The following is an 18,053-nucleotide window of genomic DNA, read 5'->3' as shown; positions in this document are numbered from 1 at the left end:
TTTTTTTTTTCTATAAAAGGTAACATTTATAGATTCCATGGATTAGGTGATGGATATCTTTTTTTGAGGGAGGCACATTTTCCAGTTTACCACAGGATGGAAATTGGGACTAGAGAGTAAATTGTACTACTAGACAGATTGAAGGCATAAGGCTACATTGTGTGATGCATTTACTTTCGCAGTGGGGATGGCCTTGTCAAATGGCCTGAATACTCAAGCTCATTGCCAAGATTCATTCTCTCAATACAGGGCTTGAATGGTCATTGCCAGTATTTACTTCTATGGCTGCTTTTTGATGCTTCCATAGCTAACAAAACTCCTTTTGATTGGCCTAGTTTTCCTTTTCTCTCTCGCTCCCGTACTCCCCTCCCCTTCCTCCCTCCCTTTCTTCCTTTCTTTCATCTTTCTCTAGGCTGGGAGCTTTTCAGTTTCTTTAATTAATGGCTTTGCATAGCTCTGTTATAATCCACTCTATGTTGATGTTTATATCTTAATTCCTAATGGACAATTTCTTTACTGATAAAATAACATGGGTCTAGTGGCCTCTTCTCCAAGAATAGTGACGTAAAGTTCTAACATTCCTGCAGATAACAACAATAAGCTCAGGACACCATACAAAAAACATCTACCTGAATGCTCTGGAGAATGAACCAAAGCAGACCTGTTTTAGAGGAGAGCCAAAACTTGAAAGAAGGGATTGGCCAAGAGTGAGTTTCCCCATTTTTGCAATGTTGGCCTGAGGGCAGACCCCAGTTACAGTGAGGCATGAGACAGCTAACACTTTGATAGAAAACCCACCATCTATCTGGCTTGAAGAACCTGAGTTCAGTGCCCAGGGCACTCACAGCCATGGGAAAGTGAGAAGGCAATCTGAAAAAAGAAAGAGTCAGAAAATGGGACCCCCAAATCTGTTTATAACACTGTCCAAGTCTCTGGACAATCCCTGCTTGTGGCAGACTCAAAGCAGCTTGCAGTTAAGGCTGAAATAATTTAACTGAGATCTGGGCTACTACTCACCACAAGTGAGATAATTTGCAGTTTGATTCCAACCCAGTTAATCATCTACTCAGAAACAATTATACCCTTCAGAGAAATATAACAGAAAACAGAGTCTCCACAACATAACATTCATAATGTCTAAGATACAATCCAAAAGTCTTCAGTGTACACACACACACACACACACACACACACACACACACACACACACGCGACAGTGTGACTAATTCTCAAGGGAAAAAACAATCAGTAGAAATCAGCCCCAAGAAGACATTGCTGGTTATTGAGTTATTGCCTCTCTGCTCCAGATTCACCCTTTTTGCCTGCTCTGTACCAATTGATGGGGCCCTTTGAATATTTTTTCCTTTGCCAGTGGGCACTGAAGTTTTGTCAGTAGAAGGTGCTAGAAAGACATTACAGGAGAAAAGCCTTTTGCTTCCTGGTTCTGATGTGCTCACTTAGCAGGCCCCTGCATTACACATGGCTTTTCCAGTGCATGGTAGCCAGCAGCATCCAGAGGCCAGCAGCTTTCCATCGTAACCCTTCGGACATTTTGTATTGAAAGGTGAGACATCTTCCCATGAACAGCCTTCCCTGACACCCTAGAGGTCAGACTTCCAGCAAATTCTGTGGGCGTGGCACCACGGCTTCTTGTCTGCCATTCAGCATATTAAACTTTTCTTGCTTAAATGAATGTGTGATTTCTCTTTCCTGGTTGGTCCCAGACTAAAACAATGAGCCATCAGAAAAGTTTAAGAAGTACTGGTAGATTTAATTAGTGAAGCAATGAATGACGGATGAATACAACTTTTGCCAATACTCATTCCTTACATTTGCAAGGGTACACTCTGTCTGTCTAGTCAAAAAGAGAACTCGATTTGCCCTCAGTACATGACCTTAATCCAAGCTGGCATTGGTTTCCCATGCTCCTTCAGCTCCCCAACCTGACTGCCTTTTTCACTTCTTTTACTCTTTTTTTTTTTGCCACTGGCCACTGCCATTGGCCTCATAGCAGAAGGTTAACACGCTTGCTGATCAGTTCTTTCTGATTTTATTGACCACCCTGGCTACTCTGGTCAGTGGTCAGCCTTGCTTTGTGGCTAGTGATCAACTGGATATTTTTCCACCTGTTCCAGCTGCTGGTTTTCAAAGATCTCTCAAATCTTTTCCAGCGTTCTCCTATGTCATCAATATCTGACTTCCTTTTTAAAAGCAGGCAGACAGTTATGTATCATCTCAATTATTTTTACAACACAGAAGCATCACTCGTGTAAACACACACACACACACACACACACACACACACACTAATGGGTCTTATAAAAACGGGCAATAGGGAAGCACACACATCTTTAGGAATAGCTTCTGGATAAAAAAAATCTGAGAATATAGTCTTTCTTAGTATTAACAGTCTTCTTCCTCAACTATCTCCTCCTATTTCCCATTTCAAAAACGTCTTTCATAGTTGAGGGGCAGCCTTTTGCCAAAGCTGCAAGCAGATCTAACTCAAACTGGAATGGTGCCCTGCTGGCACTTTAAAATCCTTGAGCTCTTCCTTCCGCACTATGCACTGGATATACTTGTACACAATGTCAACCCTTCCCCACTGTCAAATTAATGAATTCACTAAAAAACAAAACCACACTGATGCACACCCACTATCCTTCTTAAGTAACTTAGGGGTTAACCAGAGAATGCAGAGGCAAACCCTCTCTCTCCCTATACAGCTCCCTGCATCAAGGGCAGCCTTCTCACCCAAACAGCCCTCTCTCTGCCTTGCTGGCCTGGCAAAAGCAGAATTGGGTCTTTTCCAGGTCTCCCTCCCCCATCTAGTTACTACCCTCTTCAAAAGGGGAAGTCAGTGCTGAATTCCTTCCCTTTGCCAACCCCCTATTCAACCTTTTTGCCAACAAAAAAGTAGCCAAAGATGGACTTTCCAGGCCTGTGACAGTCTCCGAACATTAGGACAGATCTGTTTCCTGGGGTCACAGAGTGAGGACAAGAGACCGAAATGCTCTCCCACATTCTACTTCCCTTGGGAAAAACCATAAAGATCAATTTGGTTTTCATTAAGGAAAAGGCAGGCTGCCGTTCCCAGAAGCGGTAAAAATCCTATGTTACACTATATCCCTATCACCCCAAATGCTGAAAGAACACTTAAGCTCCTATTCCTTTGCTCCCTTCCTTCTTCCAGAGGCTCGCTAGCATTTATGCCTTCATGCATTCCTTTGGCACTCTGCCCGTTTATGGGACCACCAGCAGAAACCTCCAGCAATCTCTAGGGGAGCCCTGGGGAATAACATCTTTTTCTGTGAATCGAAGAAGGGAAGCAGGTCTTGGTCTCCCTCATACGTTGACAGGAACTGCAGAACTTAAAAATTGGGGTCTGATGTCCTGTCAACCAAGCCAGTTCAGGCCAGGGCCTGAGTAGGTGAGTGTTTGAGGGGCAGTGGATTGGGGGTGGGATGCCAGGAAGGGTTCTTAATGGGGGTTGAGGAAGTTTGGGGCATCCTGGGAACAGAATGTGCTGGCCCAGGCCCTGAGCCATCCCCAAACCCCTCCCACTTCCCTGGTTACTAACCAGTTCCAGCTGTGGACAATCCTGGCCATCGCTTCCCATCTGGCTTCTAGGAACTCATGACTAATTAAAGGAGTGTGTGTGTAGAGGGGGTTCCTCTTAAAAACAGAGGTTTCCAGAGTAACAGCTTGGAGAGGACTCAATCCTATTCAGCCAGGGAAAGTTCCCTTTCTCCTGACCCTCTCAGGGCTCTGAGAAAACCAGCCAGAGGCTAACCCCGCATTTCTCCTACATGTCTCTAGATCACCAGCAGTGCCTGGGCTGGCCCTGACTTGGTTACAACTTATGTTTTTTTATCACCTCCAGTTTCCAGTTTTGGTCCCCAGGCTTGCCCTTTATATACTATTGTAGGATGCCCAGCCCTACAGGTCACCCTGTAAGGGTGGCTGTCACAGAGGGTGGGTGATGGTTTAGAAATTGGCTTCTCCTGGGCTTAGAGACCCTTGTAAACCTTTGCCCTCTACCCATTAGATCTGATCTATTATGATCTGATCTAATGCCTCTGATCATTAGAAAATACTTCAGCATCTAACCTAATTGCTCCCATGACAGTGAAACCTATTTTAATTAAAAGTATTTCTGGGGCCAGCCAAGTGGCGCGATGGTTAAGAACTGGCTTGGGACGCCAGAGGGCCCTGGTTCGGATCCCACATATGAGGGCCAGTGACACTGCCCTCTACAGCTAAGATGCTGAACAACAGCTCAACCTGGAGCTGGGATGCCCTGAGTCGCCCGGCGAAGGCGTAGGCTGTGGCCCCTGCTGCAGTGGGTTGCCATGGGCTACCGTGTGTAGCCAGCAGCCAGCTTGAGCAGCCAGCAGCCGCAGTGAGCGGCCGTCCAGAAGCCGGCGACTGATCTGCCTCGCCCGGGAAGAGTGCATTGATGGTGCCAACTTGGGCCAGTGAAGCGACGTCCTCCACAACTAGACTGAAGAACAAAAGGACAGCAACTTCTCTGTTCCCCTTCCCCCAATTCCCCAGCACTGTTCCCATCTCCCCAATTCCCCAATAAAAATCTTAAAAAAAAAAAAGAATTTCTATACAAACTCTTTGCCTCAGTCTGTGGGCAGAGAGGGAAACCAGGTTGCAGGAAGGTAGCAAGCAAGCCAGAGAACTCAGGAGTTCTTTCTCTCAGAATCAAGTTCTCTTTGAGGGGCAGACAGACCACATGTCCTAACCCTTCACACACATTCCCACAATTTCCCCATTGAGAGATGACAAATTCAGAGGGAAAAAGAGCTGGGTCATCTTGGCTCACAGGGTCGGGGCTGCCAGAAGGGGAGGTTATGACACCATTATGGGAACAGTTAGTCATGCAGTCCTTGCACTTATGCCCTGTCTGCAACTCCTGGCTCTAGGGAGCTTTGTTTGGGTGCCTGTGGAAACTCTTGGGATGCTGCAAAGATCATAGCTTAAGCCTGAGGCTCTGTTGCTTACAGTTGTGTGACTGGAAGCAACCTATTAGAGACTCAGTTTCCTTTTCTGTAAAAAGGTGATAATACCAGCCCTCTGAGTTGTTGAGATTTCAATGAGGTAAACTATTTGGCAGCTTTTATTGTTTTACTCTGTTCTGTCCTGGCTCCTTAGTATCTAGAATGTGGTCTCATCCCCCAGGGTCTTCATAGGCCAGAATGAGTGCCCACTCTGTCATCTTTCATAATTAAACACCATCTCTCTCAATAACACACACTCGTAAGCATTCTTTTATGAGGTGCCTAAGGGGACGGGGGTGGGGGGTGGGTGGGGGGAGTAATCTTCTATCACATTCATTTTACTTTACTCCTGGAGCACCACCCTCAGCTCTTGTCCCTTCTCTGTCATTCTTACTGTTGTCTGTTGCTTCTTCTTCCGCCCCAGATGGTCTCCAGGGGCTAAGGCTGGTCTGGCAGAGGCTGGAGCTGAACTCAGAGCCACAGTTTCAAGTAAATGCATCAAAATGTTACTAGTGGTTCTCTTCTGGGTAGAGTTTACTGGTGGTTTTCATTCTCTTCCTTGTTTATTTTGGTATTTTCCAAATTTACTACAACGAGCAATGAATAACTTTTATTCAGGAAAAAAAACACCCCAAGAAAACTTTAATAAAAAAAATTATCATTTTCAATTGGCCCATGTCCAGTTCTCAAAAGAAGAGGGATTGAGGGGTGGAGTGTAGAGAGAAGGAGAAAAGGACAGGGTGGAGAAAAAGCCCTTCAGGGGGCTGAGCATGATGAGCTGGTTCCCCAACTCCATCATTTCCTGGGGGCATCAGCCTTCGTGGTGGCCTCAGTCAGAGCCTCTGTCACTCATCAATCAGAGGCTCTCTGTCCTTCCTTGCCTGTCACTGGCCATTTGGGATTTAGTCACCCGATTGTTACCAAGTTGAGTGCTGTGTGGGTCAAAGGGACCAGCACGATTGAGGGCAACAGTATGAGTCAGGAATATACCCCACCTCGCTCCTGGGCTGTGAAAGGCTATCCTGTAGCCTACCTGCCTTTCAACCTGGGGTGTGGAGAAGGGCTCAGAATTGAAGTCTTACTGAGACCTTTAATTCAGTAACCTGCCCCCCCTCCCCCCATTTGTACGGCTACTTCCCTGTGATTTGAGCGATATGCAAATGTTGTGTGATGCATAAATTATAGTGGCTCATAACCATCTAAAGAACAAAACCCTAAGAGTCAGTGTGCATGGAAAGAGCATGGGTTATGGAGTTAGCTGAAGGATTTGAATTAGGTCAGACTGATCAGGAGCTCCATGTTCTTAGTCAAGTTTCCCTCCCTGGGTTTCCATTTCCACTTATAAAAAATGACCAGAATAATTCTTCCCTCATAGGAGGGTTGTAAGGATTAAATGAGATAATGTATAAATCACCTAACACAAAGTAGGTTTTTAAATTTTAAGTTTTTCTCCTCTCCCTTGAACAGCATTTAAGACCCTCTAAACTCTGGTTCCCAATGGCTTTCCTACCCTGGTCATTTATTTGACAAAGGTTTATTAAGCGCCACCTGAAGCAATGAGCTAGCCTGCGGTAGGCACTAGGGACTCAGTGGTGAATGAGGCAGCCCAGACCCTCAGCACTTACTGAGCACGGCTGGCTTTTCTCAGCTCTGCACTTTTACTCAAGACCTGCACTGTCCCTGTCCCTCAGTACTCTTGTACTTCATCCTACTCATAGCCAGCCTCCAAAGTCCAGTTCAGTTTGCCTTCTCAGCGAACCGTCTCATAGTCTCATGACCTGTAGGATGGGAACCTCTGCCTGGCGTCCTGGTTCCCCTCATTTCAAGTACTTGGGTTGGCTTCACCCTATCTGTAAGCTTCCTGCAGGCAGGCTCCAGCCCTTTATTTCTTGGTACCTTTGTTAACCCCCACCCCCGTGCCAGGCTCATGAAATCATGACTTTTTATTAAAGCAGACACAAATAGCCTTCAAGAGCATTTAAATTCTCAACTTGGTCTTGGGTGCAAAAAAACTAAGACCCCCATCCTTGATTCCTTCACTTGAAAACCAAACATCTAAGCTGTTTCCTACCTCTGAGCTTTTATTTTTATTTTTTCTTATTCCAGAGTAGACAGGGAGACATGAAGGTTGAAGATGAGGAGTTTGTTGTCCCAGGGTCTCAGGGGCACAGGAATGTCCAGCTCCAGGGGATGGCCATAGTCCTTATGTCTAGTGTGCATAGATTCGGCTTCTCATCCTTCTAGGATGCCTACCCTCAGGACAGTATGAAAAGTCTTCCTAGCTCCAGCAGAGGACTCTGGGGCATGGGTTGGGGGATCTTCTTGACTTCTGCACTCTGGCAGGACAGGGGTTAATGACGAATTACAACATATCTCTGGGTTGAGTCACCTCCCACTGCCACTCCCCCCAATTGCCCTCCCCTGAAGTTTTATAAAGAGGATCAGAGACTGGAGAGAGAAAAGAACTGGAGGTAAGAGCCCCCGCCCCCACCCCATCCCACCTAACCCTACTCTTCCAGGCTCCCAGAAATCTCAGGGCAGAGGCCACAGACAGCCTCTGGAACGCCTGCCTGGTGGGACCATGAACTGGCAGCTGCTGTGGCTGGGCTTCCTGCTTCCCATGACAGTCTCAGGCCGGGCCCTGGGGCCTGCAGAGAAGGAGGCAGCAGTGGTGAGTCTCCTAGGTTAGAGGGACCCAGGCCAGGGGGATGGGAGTGCTGCTCCACAGTCCCACCCAAGCCTCCCTCCTGACCTTCAATCTGTCTGCCTTCCCTTCCTTCCTCTGCTCCGTGATCTCCCTCTGCCTGTCTCCCACTCCTTCCCCTTGATTCACCTGAGCCCATTCCTTAAGGTGCCTCTCCTTTAGTCCTTCCATGTCTGTCCCCTCCCATCCTCATGTTCCTGTTAGGTGACTTAGAGGCTTTACCCTGAAACTAACCCTCTTTTTATTTTGCTAACCCCTACCCCCACCATAGGATTACCTTTTGCAATATGGGTACCTACAGAAGCCTCTGGAAGGACCTTATGACTTCAGGCCAGAAGATATCACAGAGGCTCTGAGGTGAGATGTCATAAAGCACAAGCCTTCAGGGTCAGGTCGCAAGGGTTTCTTTCCCTCTTCTCATCCTTTCCTCTCCCCAGGCCCTCCTCTGCCTGACCCAAATCCATGTTTGGATCTTGGGAACTGGTGGCTATCACTGTTAGGGTGGTGGGCAAGGGGTGGGATGGGGCTTCAAAGATCAGGAACACAGTCATTGGATCTTCCAAGGCCTTAAGCACTCCTTTGCAGGCTATTGTATTCAAATACTAATACTGAGTCACATCCCATATGAAGTATAATTTATATGTAAAACTATGAGTTGAGTTGTCATGATGTTGCTTTTTGTAGACATTTAATTCATCATGTATTTATTTCTTTTTTGAAGTTTTCTTTTTATAGTATTTTAAATCTAATGAATCATTTTTGTTTTTGCTGTCACATACATTCACAGTCCCTTGAAAAGCAACAGTGCCTGCACTGCCTGATGGGTGAAATTACTTCAGAGCAGGTTGGGCTGGGCGGGGAGGTCCAGGCAGGAGGGCAGAAGGCTGAGGGAGGACAGGCCCTCAGGTGGGAGAGTCTCTGGAGCAGGGGGCAGGGTACTTCCTCAGGGCAGAAGGTTAGATAATCGTGGGGGAAGAAGGCTACACCTGACGAAAACCTTACTCGAATAAGACTGAAGATGGGAAGGGTAAGTTGGAATATTGCCATTTCTGCAGAACAGAAGATGAAGTCCCAATTATGAGGACTGGATACTGGAGTAACCCCATCAGCTTCAGAGATTCTGTGCCTTCTCCGCTATCACGTTGGGCAGCAGGGAGCCAAAGAGCCACCCCCAGTTCCCAGTCATCACAGATTCCCCTACCTTGCTGGAACTATCCCTCTCCCTCTTTTCAGAGCTTTCCAGGAAGCATCTGAGCTGCCAGTCTCAGGTCAACTAGATGGTGCCACCAGGGCCCGTATGAGGCAGCCCCGTTGTGGCCTGGAGGATCCCTTCAACCAGAAGACCCTTAAATACCGACTCCTGGGTAAGGACTGAGCCTGGGAGAGGAAGGCATAGGCATGGGTGGCATGGAATCGGGACAATGTGGACTAGCATAGTGCTGAATGATCACCTGGTGATTACCTGATCATCCCTTGCCTACAGGGGTTGTTACATAGCTTTGCTGAGTGAATTCTGGGGTTGGCGAAGGATCTGTGTTTCTAACCTATTTTCTGGTCCAATAACCAGGCCGCTGGAGAAAGAAGCACCTGACCTTCCGCATCTTAAACATGCCCTCCCCCTCCACCCTTCCACCTCACACAGCCCGGGCAGCCCTGCTTCAAGCCTTCCAGTACTGGAGCAATGTGGCCCCCTTAACCTTCCGAGAAGTGCAGGCTGGCTGGGCTGACATCCGCCTTTCCTTCCATGGCCGCCAAAGCCCGTACTGCTCTAATACCTTTGATGGACCTGGTAAGCACCAGCTCTCAGCTCCCACCAAACAGACCTCTGAGATTTTATCTCTGTCCCCTTGAGCCAGGGACTCTGTCACCTTAATATTCAGGCTGTCCCCTCTGCCCAACTCCACCCTACACTCTCAACCATCTTCTAACATTCCTTTGGGAAGCAGTTGGTCACCTCCCTGGGAACTTACCAAGCCTCCTCTTCTAAGGTTATGCCTTCTTCCTCGGCTTAAGTTCCCCGGCTCAATGCACACCCCAGAGAGGACTGGGCCAGAGAGGAGAGAGTGGTTGGGAGGTAAAGTGATGGGGGTAATGGGCATCCCTAGGAGAACTGGGTGATGATAAGGGAATCTGAAAGGAGAAGAGAGGCATCCAAGAGACAGTGACTATAGATGGCGTATTTTAAGGGAATGGAGTAATTGGAATTTATAACAGGCAGGAGAGCTCCAGCCTAGGAGACTTTGACCTCCTTTTGTCCACCTTTGCTTTTGTCCAGGGAGAGTGCTGGCACATGCTGACATCCCAGAGCTGGGCAGTGTGCATTTTGATGAAGATGAGCTTTGGACTGAGGGAACCTACCGGGGGGTAAACCTGCGCATCATTGCAGCCCATGAACTGGGCCACGCCTTGGGGCTTGGGCACTCCCGATATACACAGGCCCTCATGGCTCCTGTCTACGCTGGCTACCGGCCCCACTTCAAGCTGCACCGGGATGATGTGGCAGGGATCCAGGCTCTCTATGGTCAGTGCTCTCCCCTAGTGATCATGACGGTCAGTCTGATCAGCATCTCTTCAGGCTTGAAGAGGCAGGTATAAGCTCTGTGGAGGGAAATGGCTTGGCTATTTTCTCTTCCTCCTGCCCAGTTATTCAGGCTTCTATTTTCAGGAACTGTTTTTCTGACACTTCCATATCTAATCCTCCTTCAGGGCATCTCTCCCTTCATACCCATTCTTGGGGATAAGAATGAAGATTCCAGCAAAACTCCTTCCCCTTTCTGGTGCCTCTCAAAACTAAAACATGTCTCCTGCTGATATCAATATAATTGTGTCTCCCACCAAGGAAAACTCTCTAGGATTCCCTTTCTCCCTCTCTATGGGACCTCTGAGCCAAACTTAAAGAAGAGTGGAGAGGTCAGGTGCTATGAGTTTTCTCTTTTCTTGCAGGCAAGAAGATCCCAGAAATAGAGGATGAGGAAGAAGAGATGGAGCTCCCCACTACACCCCAAGTGCCCAGAGAACCCAGTCCCATGCCTGATCCCTGCAGTGTTGAACTGGATGCCATGATGCTGGGTGAGGCCCTTCCCCTCCAGGCTGTAGGCAAGCAGTGGGAACAGCCTGCTAACCTTGAGACTTGGACAAATGAGAATGACATGGGACCTCAGCATGAGTAATAGAGGTTAGACACTAGGCAGGAGTTAGTGTCATGGAAGGAGGTATGTGGCATGGGGAGGGGAGGGTTCAGGGCCAAATTAAAGATGGGCCAGACAGACATTGACCTTGGTTGCTACCCTATATGTGCCACTAAAACACATCTTAAAATACAGCAAAATGGAGAAATCTATATTAACTGGAATGTCTATTAGAGAGGGTATTATACCTGCATGGAAGGACAACTTGGAAGCCACTTGGAGTGGAAAGTGAGGTCCCCAAAGGGGGAGCAGCTATCTGCAGGGCTTTTGTTTTGTTGAGTGGACCAGTGCTGAATTACCCTGAACAACAAAGGAGAGGCTGAACACTGGTCCTCCTTCTCTGCTCCCTTAATTTTCTTGACTGAATTTTTGAGGAATCAGCCTGTGAGAGGAGGGCAAATTACCAGCCTGCTTGAGATACCTATAAGTCTTTATTTGACCCGTCTATTTTTTTTAAGAAATTTTATTGGGGAACAGTGTGTTTTTCCAGGACCCATTAGCTCCAAGTCAAGTAGTTGTCTTCAATCTAGTTGTGGAGGGCGCAGCTCCGCAGCCCATATGGGAATTGAATCGGCAACCTTGGTATTATGAGCCTGCGCTCTAATCACCTGAGCTAACCGGCCGCCCTTGACCCTTTTTTAACTTGTTGACATACCTTTGCTCTCAGGACCCCGTGGGAAGACCTACGCCTTCAAGGGCAGCTATGTGTGGACTGTGACAGATTCAGGGCTGGGTCCCTTGTTCCAAGTGTCTGCTCTTTGGGAGGGGCTCCCAGGAAACCTGGATGCTGCCGTCTACTCTCCTCGAACACAATGGATTCACTTCTTTAAGGGTAAGGGGACCAGCATACAGTGTCTTACCCGAGGAGGACCTACCATCAAAGAAGCCATAAAAGTGAAAGAGAGATGAGAAATTTCTGCAAGGGTGGAATGGAGGAACCAAAAGCTATCCCCTGAGGACAGAGGTGACTTGTTCTTTCTTTACATGTTCTCAGGAGATAAAGTGTGGCGCTACATTAATTTCAAGATATTGCCTGGCTTCCCCAAGAAGCTGAATAGAATAGAACCTAACCTGGATGCAGCTCTCTATTGGCCTGTCAACCAAAAGGTGTTCCTCTTTAAGGTATAAAGTTCAAAGCAAGGGCAAATCCCACTTAGCAGGGGCAGGCCAACTCACACCAAGAAGCCAAGAATTGCTCTTAAAGGGAGATTTGCAGCTGCAGTGGGCTGAGGGTAAATCTCTGGGATGCCTAAAGCCTCTCCTCATTCTCTTCTCCCTATCCATCCCACACCTAGGGCTCCGGGTACTGGCAGTGGGACGAGCTGGCCCGAAATGACTTCAGCCACTACCCCAAACCAATCAAGCAATTGTTTACAGGAGTGCCAGACCAGCCCTCAGCTGCTATGAGTTGGCAGGATGGCCACGTCTACTTCTTCAAGGGCAAACAGTACTGGCGTCTCAATCGGCAGCTTCGGGTAGAGAAGGGCTATCCCAGAGATGTAGCCCACAACTGGATGCACTGTTATTCTCAGACCCCAGACACTGCCCCATCAGGTGGGGACACCACTCCCTCAGCTACAGGCACTGACTACTCACCCACAGGAACAACCTTGGATACCACTTCCTCAGCCATAGATAGCACCTTAAACACTGACCACTCACCCAGAGACACAATCTTGGATATGACCTCCTCAGCCTCAGGCTACACCACCCTTTCATTTTCTGGTAATGTCACCCTCCAAGAGGCCTAAGACCTGAACCTAATGTCTGCTCACTAGACTGTAGGCAGAGGCATGGACTACAAACCTTAGGCCTCTAAATGTCCCATCTCTAGCCACCACTCCCTTGTGCTCTTTCCTTCCTGGGTAGTGACTCCCTATCTCTGGGTCAGCTCCCAACTCTATCCATTTCTTTCCGGTCCTAGGCAGCTCTTCCAACTGTGTTATCTACTCTCTAGAGGACAGAGAGCTCTCAATCAGGCCTTTAGCTGACAGGAGGCAGCAGCTGGGAAGCTGAATGCCTAGATCCTGATCTTCCCAAATAAAGTACAAGAAAACAGCATGGCCAGTAAAACCAAGGGCTTTGGAATTCTTGAGAATCACATTTGCTTGTTTATGACTTGAGCAAGTTTATTAACCTTCTTGAGTGTTGGAGTCCCTATCTGCAAAATAAGGTTAATACCACTCCTGCAGGGTTGTTACATTAAATGAAATACTGTATGTGAAGTGCCTGGCACAGCGTCTCCAACATTTGTGCTTAATCAAGGGCAACTCCACGTTCGTAAGGGAAGACTGAACAGTTCTTCCTCTGGCTAGGCGTGTATAGCTCCTACAGTAGCCCAGTCTGTTAAAGAAACCCTTATCAGATCTTTATTGGACAGACTTGTCAGTATGGCTAACTTATTGTTTTGGGGTGCAAAGAAAGAAAAGAGCAGCAACAGTAGAGGCCGGACTCCCTGATTCACTGTTCAATGCCATTTTATTCACATGCCCCATGTTCTTCCTCCCATCCATCATAGCCTGCTGCCCAGGGGAGGGATATATTTTCCTTCATGCTGTCTGGGGAACCAGGGAACCAACTGTGGGCAGGAGAATCAGAGTGGGGAGAGTTAGAATGGGTTAGTGGCTGGGACAAAGTTCTGGTTGAGGAAATTAGCATCACCTACAATAAGAGGCAGAGAAGGCACTTGTCTCCCACTCAACCCGAAAGACCAGGCTCTTTTGGGCAACAGGGCAAGACTCTGGCATGTGGGCCAATGCTCTCCTTAGAGCAAGAAGCCAGCTTTTGGGGGAAGTGGGGGCTGAGCCAGGCACTGCCCCATGGTCTTCCCCACATCAAGGAGGGAAAGGGAAGCACCGTTGAGGATAGTACCCCCAATTGAGGTAGGAGAAGGAAGCTTGAGCCTATGGGGTCAGGGGGATAAGGCTAATCAGGAACCCAGCTACCCCCTAATAAGGATCCTGGGGATTGGGGGATCCTGGAGCACCTCGGTGCCCTTCTCTCCATCAAAAAGCTATCAAGTGCTTTAGGCGGCTTCCTGATTTTCTATAGCTCCTATAAAAACAAAACCCCTTATTTTACCAGTGAGGCACACTGAGTCAGGTATATAAAAGGCTATTTGGGTAAGGGCCCCCTTGGTTTGGAGGGAATTAGGGCATCAGTTGCTTTAGAGACCGAGGCACCTCTAGTGTTAGGCAGAGGTAGCTAGTAGCTGCTCATACTTATATTCTTCTCCCCTCCCCACAAGATTTCTCTCTATCTGTCCCTGGAACCTATCCCTACAGGGCTGGTCTAGGTTGGAACACAGATTTTATCCCCAAGTCCAAGAGGTGGGGAAGTTTGTGTGTGGGTCCTGTGGGCTCAAGCCATGCCCACCTAGTGCTCTCAGGCCTAGTGTTGCTAGGGGTGGGGGCAATAGTGGAGGTTTAGGCTCAGGTCTCGGTGGAACCAGAAGGCGTGGTGAGGGGTACAGTGGAACCACAATCAGAATCCAGGTCCAGGACAATGTGGGGGGCTGTGGCCTGGCTGCCTGGTCCCAGTTGGTGCTCTCGAAGGCTCTGGAGATAGCTCTGGAGGGACACAGGGCAGCGAGGGCAAGGAAGGGCCTGGGTCAGAGTTCCCCTCCCACTCTGACCATCCCCATGTGCCTTCCGCCCCATCCCCCAGAGTGTCTCCCCCACCACTACCACTCACTGGAGCCAGACCATCAGCAGGGTTCCGGGTGTTGGGGGAAAGCTGGCGCCGGTAGCTGCCCTCACAGAGTCCCACACCAGGGGAGGTCCGATGCCACTTGGCCTCTTGCTGACGGATCCGAAGGAGTTGGAGATGCCTTCGCTGGTGGCTCAAGACCACTGCTTGGGAGGGAGCAATACACACTCAGGGAGGCCTCTTTAGAGCCCAAATCCCACCCCTAAACACACTCACACTCTAGAGAAACCCATTTGATTTCCCTTTTTTGGCTCTATCAAACTTCATCTTCCTCCCCAGTTCTTCTAAAAGAAGCCCTTTTAGAATATTCCTACTCTCTCCTCCTGGACTTCTCTGAGATCTTTCTCTTCTTCTACAATAGTCCCCAATAACTCTTCCCTGCTCTTCCTGACAATTTCTCTTCTTATTCTCATCCAGATTTTTGGCTCCTCCAACTCTAACTTCCTTTCAATACTGTGCCCCAGTCACCTTAGACACCTCTGCCCTTTTCCCTCAAGTGTATTTTCTTCCTTCTCCTCCTCATGTCTGGGAACCAGGGACGTAAGAAGGCACAGGCTAGCTGCTTCTGTACCATGGCACTAACTCACCGTTGGCGTGGCCTCCATGTTCCTCATCCATGAGCTTCCACTGGGCCAAGGCCCCAAGGGCCCCCAGGGCTGGCCAGGTCCCCAGCAAGACCCAGCTATACCAGCAGAGAGGAGGCAAGGCTGGAAGTGCCTGCAAACGTTGGCCCAACCGACTGCCCAGTGCCAGCCCTTCCAGGAAGTAGTCAGCACAGGCCACCAGCACTGCAGCACCCAGCAAGGCTGTGCCCAGAACTGTGAATGGACGTGGCCACCGAAGCGTGAGCAGAGCTCCCAGCAGTGCTAGCCCCACCAGTCCCCCGGCCGGCACCCAGGCTGAAGGCGGTTGGTAGATGGGCTCGGTGCCCAGCAGAGCCCCGGTGCCCAGGGTTAGGCCTAATAGGAGACCAGTCAGGAAGAGCCCAACACTGCGAACCAGCATGGTGACCAGGCCGCAGAGGAGTCCGATGCCTAGCGCAATGCCGGCGCTCACCTCCAGGCTCAGCTGTGTTTCTAGCACTCGCTCCTTGTGGCATAGCAGGAAGATCACCAGAGCTCCTGATAGTAGGCCCGAGAGAAACATCACTGCCTTGAAGCAGCGGTAGCCTGGGAAGGGAGGCAGGAGGCACTGAGAGACAGAAGAGGGGGTGGATCCACATGGCTCTGATGAATGAGAAGGGAGAGGAATGGCTAAGCAGAGGAGCAGCACCCAGGGACCTTAAGGCAAGGAGCAGAAAATGATAACCTCAGGGAGGGCAGGCTTTTCAGGAATGTGAGGGGATAGGAAGGAAAATCAGGAGGTAAGATGGATGCACTGAGGTTAGTAAGTAGAGAAAGAAGGTCTAGTCCTTCCAAGGGATAGTAGATGGGAAGAAATCAGCATAGGCTGCTTCAGGTTATTGGGGAAGGGTGAAGAAGCCTTAAGCATAGATGATAATTTGGGAATGGGATTTTGAGGTAGGATGGAAGGGGAAGGCAAGTAAGTGAGAGTGCCAGGGGACAGAGCTTGAGGGCATGGGCGTGATGGACAGGAAGAGCTGGCAGGAGCAGCATGGGCCATACTGAAGGTAGGCATCCCCTGACAGAAGAGTAGAGGTGGCCCAAGAGCAAAGGAGAAAGTTAACATCATCCTTGAGGGTGACAGTCTTGGGCCACTGCCCCCCAACACCCTGGCCCTGCCCTCACCGAAGCAGCAGTAGATGATTCCAAAGCAGCAGCAAAGAGCACACACCAGGGCAGGTGCCAATTCAGGATTGTCCTGGGGTTCCAAGACACATCTTGGGTCTGGAGGCTCTGGGAGTTGTTGATTAAAAGGCCTGGGGTCAGAGGTCATGGCCAGCGGCAGCAAAGTTTCCTCCATGGCCGATGAGAAGGTGGTCACAGAGGGGAAGGTCAGCGTCAGCTCCTCTCATCCATCCATGAATATCTTGAGGGGGTTGGGAAACCTGCAAGTGGGTAGGGGGCAGGAGCTCAGGTGCCCATGAATCTTGAGGACTCTGTATCTCTATTTTTATTTTTTTTTTTAAGAAAGGTCAATTTCAGGAGGGAGCATAGCTTTGCTGGGGTAACTGAAGAAATCTATGGGATTGGGTGGAGGGGAGCCAGCTGTCTCTTTACTACCCTCTGAAATAAGGGCACTAAGTAAAACTTAAATGAAAATCTTAAAAGGTAAGGAGACTTTGTCCCCTAGCTTTTCAGGGTGGGGTGGGAGGAGTAGGAAATCCTAGGTCTGTGGAGGGAGGGGCCCACGGCACTAGTGGGACTGGGGTCTAAGGGCCAGCAGCCTGTTTCAGCAGAAAAGAAAGCTTGCCTCATCTGCAGCTGGGACTCAATGCTACTCCACTGGACTGGGAAGGGTGGGGTTAATAGAGGGGGGAGAAGGAGAAGAAAGAGGAGAGAATGAGGAGAATGAGTCATGGTGGGGTCTCCCAACAGCTGCTCCAACCCCAGGGAAGGAAAGGGAAAAAAAGACACCAAAAGAGTTTGAGACAAGGAATCAAGTAGACACAGTCACCCATATCTGTCAGGGTTTTGAAGCCTCAGCTTCACGCGGGGATGGAATTGTTGGGGGAAGGGGCATCCAGCCACAGACCTACTCTATTGGCCCCTCATAATAAGCAGGCACCTTGCCCACAGACATCTCACATCTTGGTAGCCTCTTTCTCCTCCTCTCGGGACACTGGTAGGCCTTTTCCTACCCCTCCCTTTCCCCAGGGGTGTCAGGGTTGCCAGTGAGATTTGAATTCCGTTCCTGAAAGGAGAACACCAAGGAGGGGCTGGCATTGAGAGCACTGTGGGAGTGAGGTAGGTTGGATGCAAGCACTTTCCTTCAGCTGTCTTCTTTTGGACATCAAGGTCCTAACAGGCTGGAAGGTTGGCTTGGAGAATCCCTGGGGCTCCTCTCCTCAATCCTCTTGGAAGTCTGGGGACCCTAAACAAGGGGAGGTTGGGGAGGGGGTGTTAACTACTCACCACCCTGCCAGGGCTGAGGAGAGGAAGAGGGTAGAAGTGCTTCCCTAGACCCCCAGCTGCATCCCTGCCCGGAGGTCCTAGAAGTCGGGGCGGCTGTCGAGCGTGGGCACCTCCAGGGCCACTCTGTACGTTGCCCCTAAACTCTTGCAAGTCGTAGCCTAAGCCCCGTGAGCTAAATGCAACCAGCTTGGGGGGTGGAGGAAGGGGACAGGGTGTGTGTGTGTGGGGTGACATCACGGGGCGGGCCCTCCAACTCTTTCCCCTGTGTGTGGGGGACCCAGTTTGCCTACTGCTCTAAGCTGGGACCAGAGGCCCCCTAACCATAGGAGGGTTCTGGGGGCACGGCAAGAGGTTTGGAGAAAGCCTTTGAATACTTAGGCGATGACTCGACAACTGGGAAGCAGCTCGC

General features: G+C 49.4%; 2 protein-coding genes across 7 annotated transcripts; one reads left to right on the top strand and one right to left on the bottom strand.

The window, feature by feature from the left end:
• Positions 1-7,418: 7,418 nt before the first annotated feature.
• MMP19 (matrix metallopeptidase 19) lies at positions 7,419-13,126 on the top strand. Of its 2 annotated transcripts, none has more exons than XM_019669025.1 (9): positions 7,419-7,680; positions 7,985-8,070; positions 8,947-9,077; positions 9,281-9,502; positions 9,989-10,234; positions 10,657-10,782; positions 11,569-11,733; positions 11,896-12,023; positions 12,197-13,126. In XM_019669025.1, the coding sequence occupies exons 1-9, from the start codon at positions 7,591-7,593 to the stop codon at positions 12,650-12,652; spliced, it is 1,650 nt and encodes a 549-aa protein (XP_019524570.1). In that variant the 5' UTR covers positions 7,419-7,590; the 3' UTR covers positions 12,653-13,126. The 2 variants fall into 2 exon arrangements, with proteins under 2 accessions (XP_019524570.1, XP_019524571.1); XM_019669026.1 differs by having other exon boundaries at positions 7,440-7,680; positions 9,356-9,502.
• A 234-nt stretch (positions 13,127-13,360) lies between these two features.
• LOC109396871 (transmembrane protein 198-like) lies at positions 13,361-18,034 on the bottom strand. Of its 5 annotated transcripts, none has more exons than XM_019669028.1 (5): positions 17,645-18,034; positions 16,358-16,617; positions 15,197-15,835; positions 14,595-14,755; positions 13,361-14,470 (listed from the first exon to the last, which is right to left on the bottom strand). In XM_019669028.1, the coding sequence occupies exons 2-5, from the start codon at positions 16,530-16,532 to the stop codon at positions 14,333-14,335; spliced, it is 1,113 nt and encodes a 370-aa protein (XP_019524573.1). In that variant the 5' UTR covers positions 16,533-16,617; positions 17,645-18,034; the 3' UTR covers positions 13,361-14,332. The 5 variants fall into 5 exon arrangements, with proteins under 5 accessions (XP_019524573.1, XP_019524574.1, XP_019524575.1 ...); XM_019669029.1 differs by having other exon boundaries at positions 14,595-14,752; XM_019669030.1 differs by having other exon boundaries at positions 15,197-15,778.
• Between the last annotated feature and the right edge of the window lie 19 nt (positions 18,035-18,053).

Source organism: Hipposideros armiger, unplaced genomic scaffold, assembly GCF_001890085.2.
Source record: "Hipposideros armiger isolate ML-2016 unplaced genomic scaffold, ASM189008v1 scaffold_548, whole genome shotgun sequence".
Lineage (NCBI taxonomy): Eukaryota > Metazoa > Chordata > Mammalia > Chiroptera > Hipposideridae > Hipposideros > Hipposideros armiger.
The sequence above is the reverse complement of the archived record's forward strand: the minus strand, read 5'-3'. Positions and strand labels throughout refer to the sequence as shown.

Bases quoted from the DNA above. Each gene is read 5' to 3' on its own strand.
- LOC109396871 (XM_019669028.1), bottom strand. From the start codon at position 16,532: ATGGAGGAAACTTTGCTGCCGCTGGCCATGACCTCTGACCCCAGGCCT. The intron at 15,836-16,357 runs GTGAGGGCAGGG...CTCATTCATCAG, and splicing joins AATCATCTACTGCTGCTTCG to AGCCATGTGGATCCACCCCC. The intron at 14,471-14,594 runs GTGAGTGGTAGT...GTGTCCCTCCAG, and splicing joins CTGCTGATGGTCTGGCTCCA to AGCTATCTCCAGAGCCTTCG.
- MMP19 (XM_019669025.1), top strand. From the start codon at position 7,591: ATGAACTGGCAGCTGCTGTGGCTGGGCTTCCTGCTTCCCATGACAGTC. The intron at 9,078-9,280 runs GTAAGGACTGAG...TCCAATAACCAG, and splicing joins CCTTAAATACCGACTCCTGG to GCCGCTGGAGAAAGAAGCAC. The intron at 9,503-9,988 runs GTAAGCACCAGC...GCTTTTGTCCAG, and splicing joins TAATACCTTTGATGGACCTG to GGAGAGTGCTGGCACATGCT.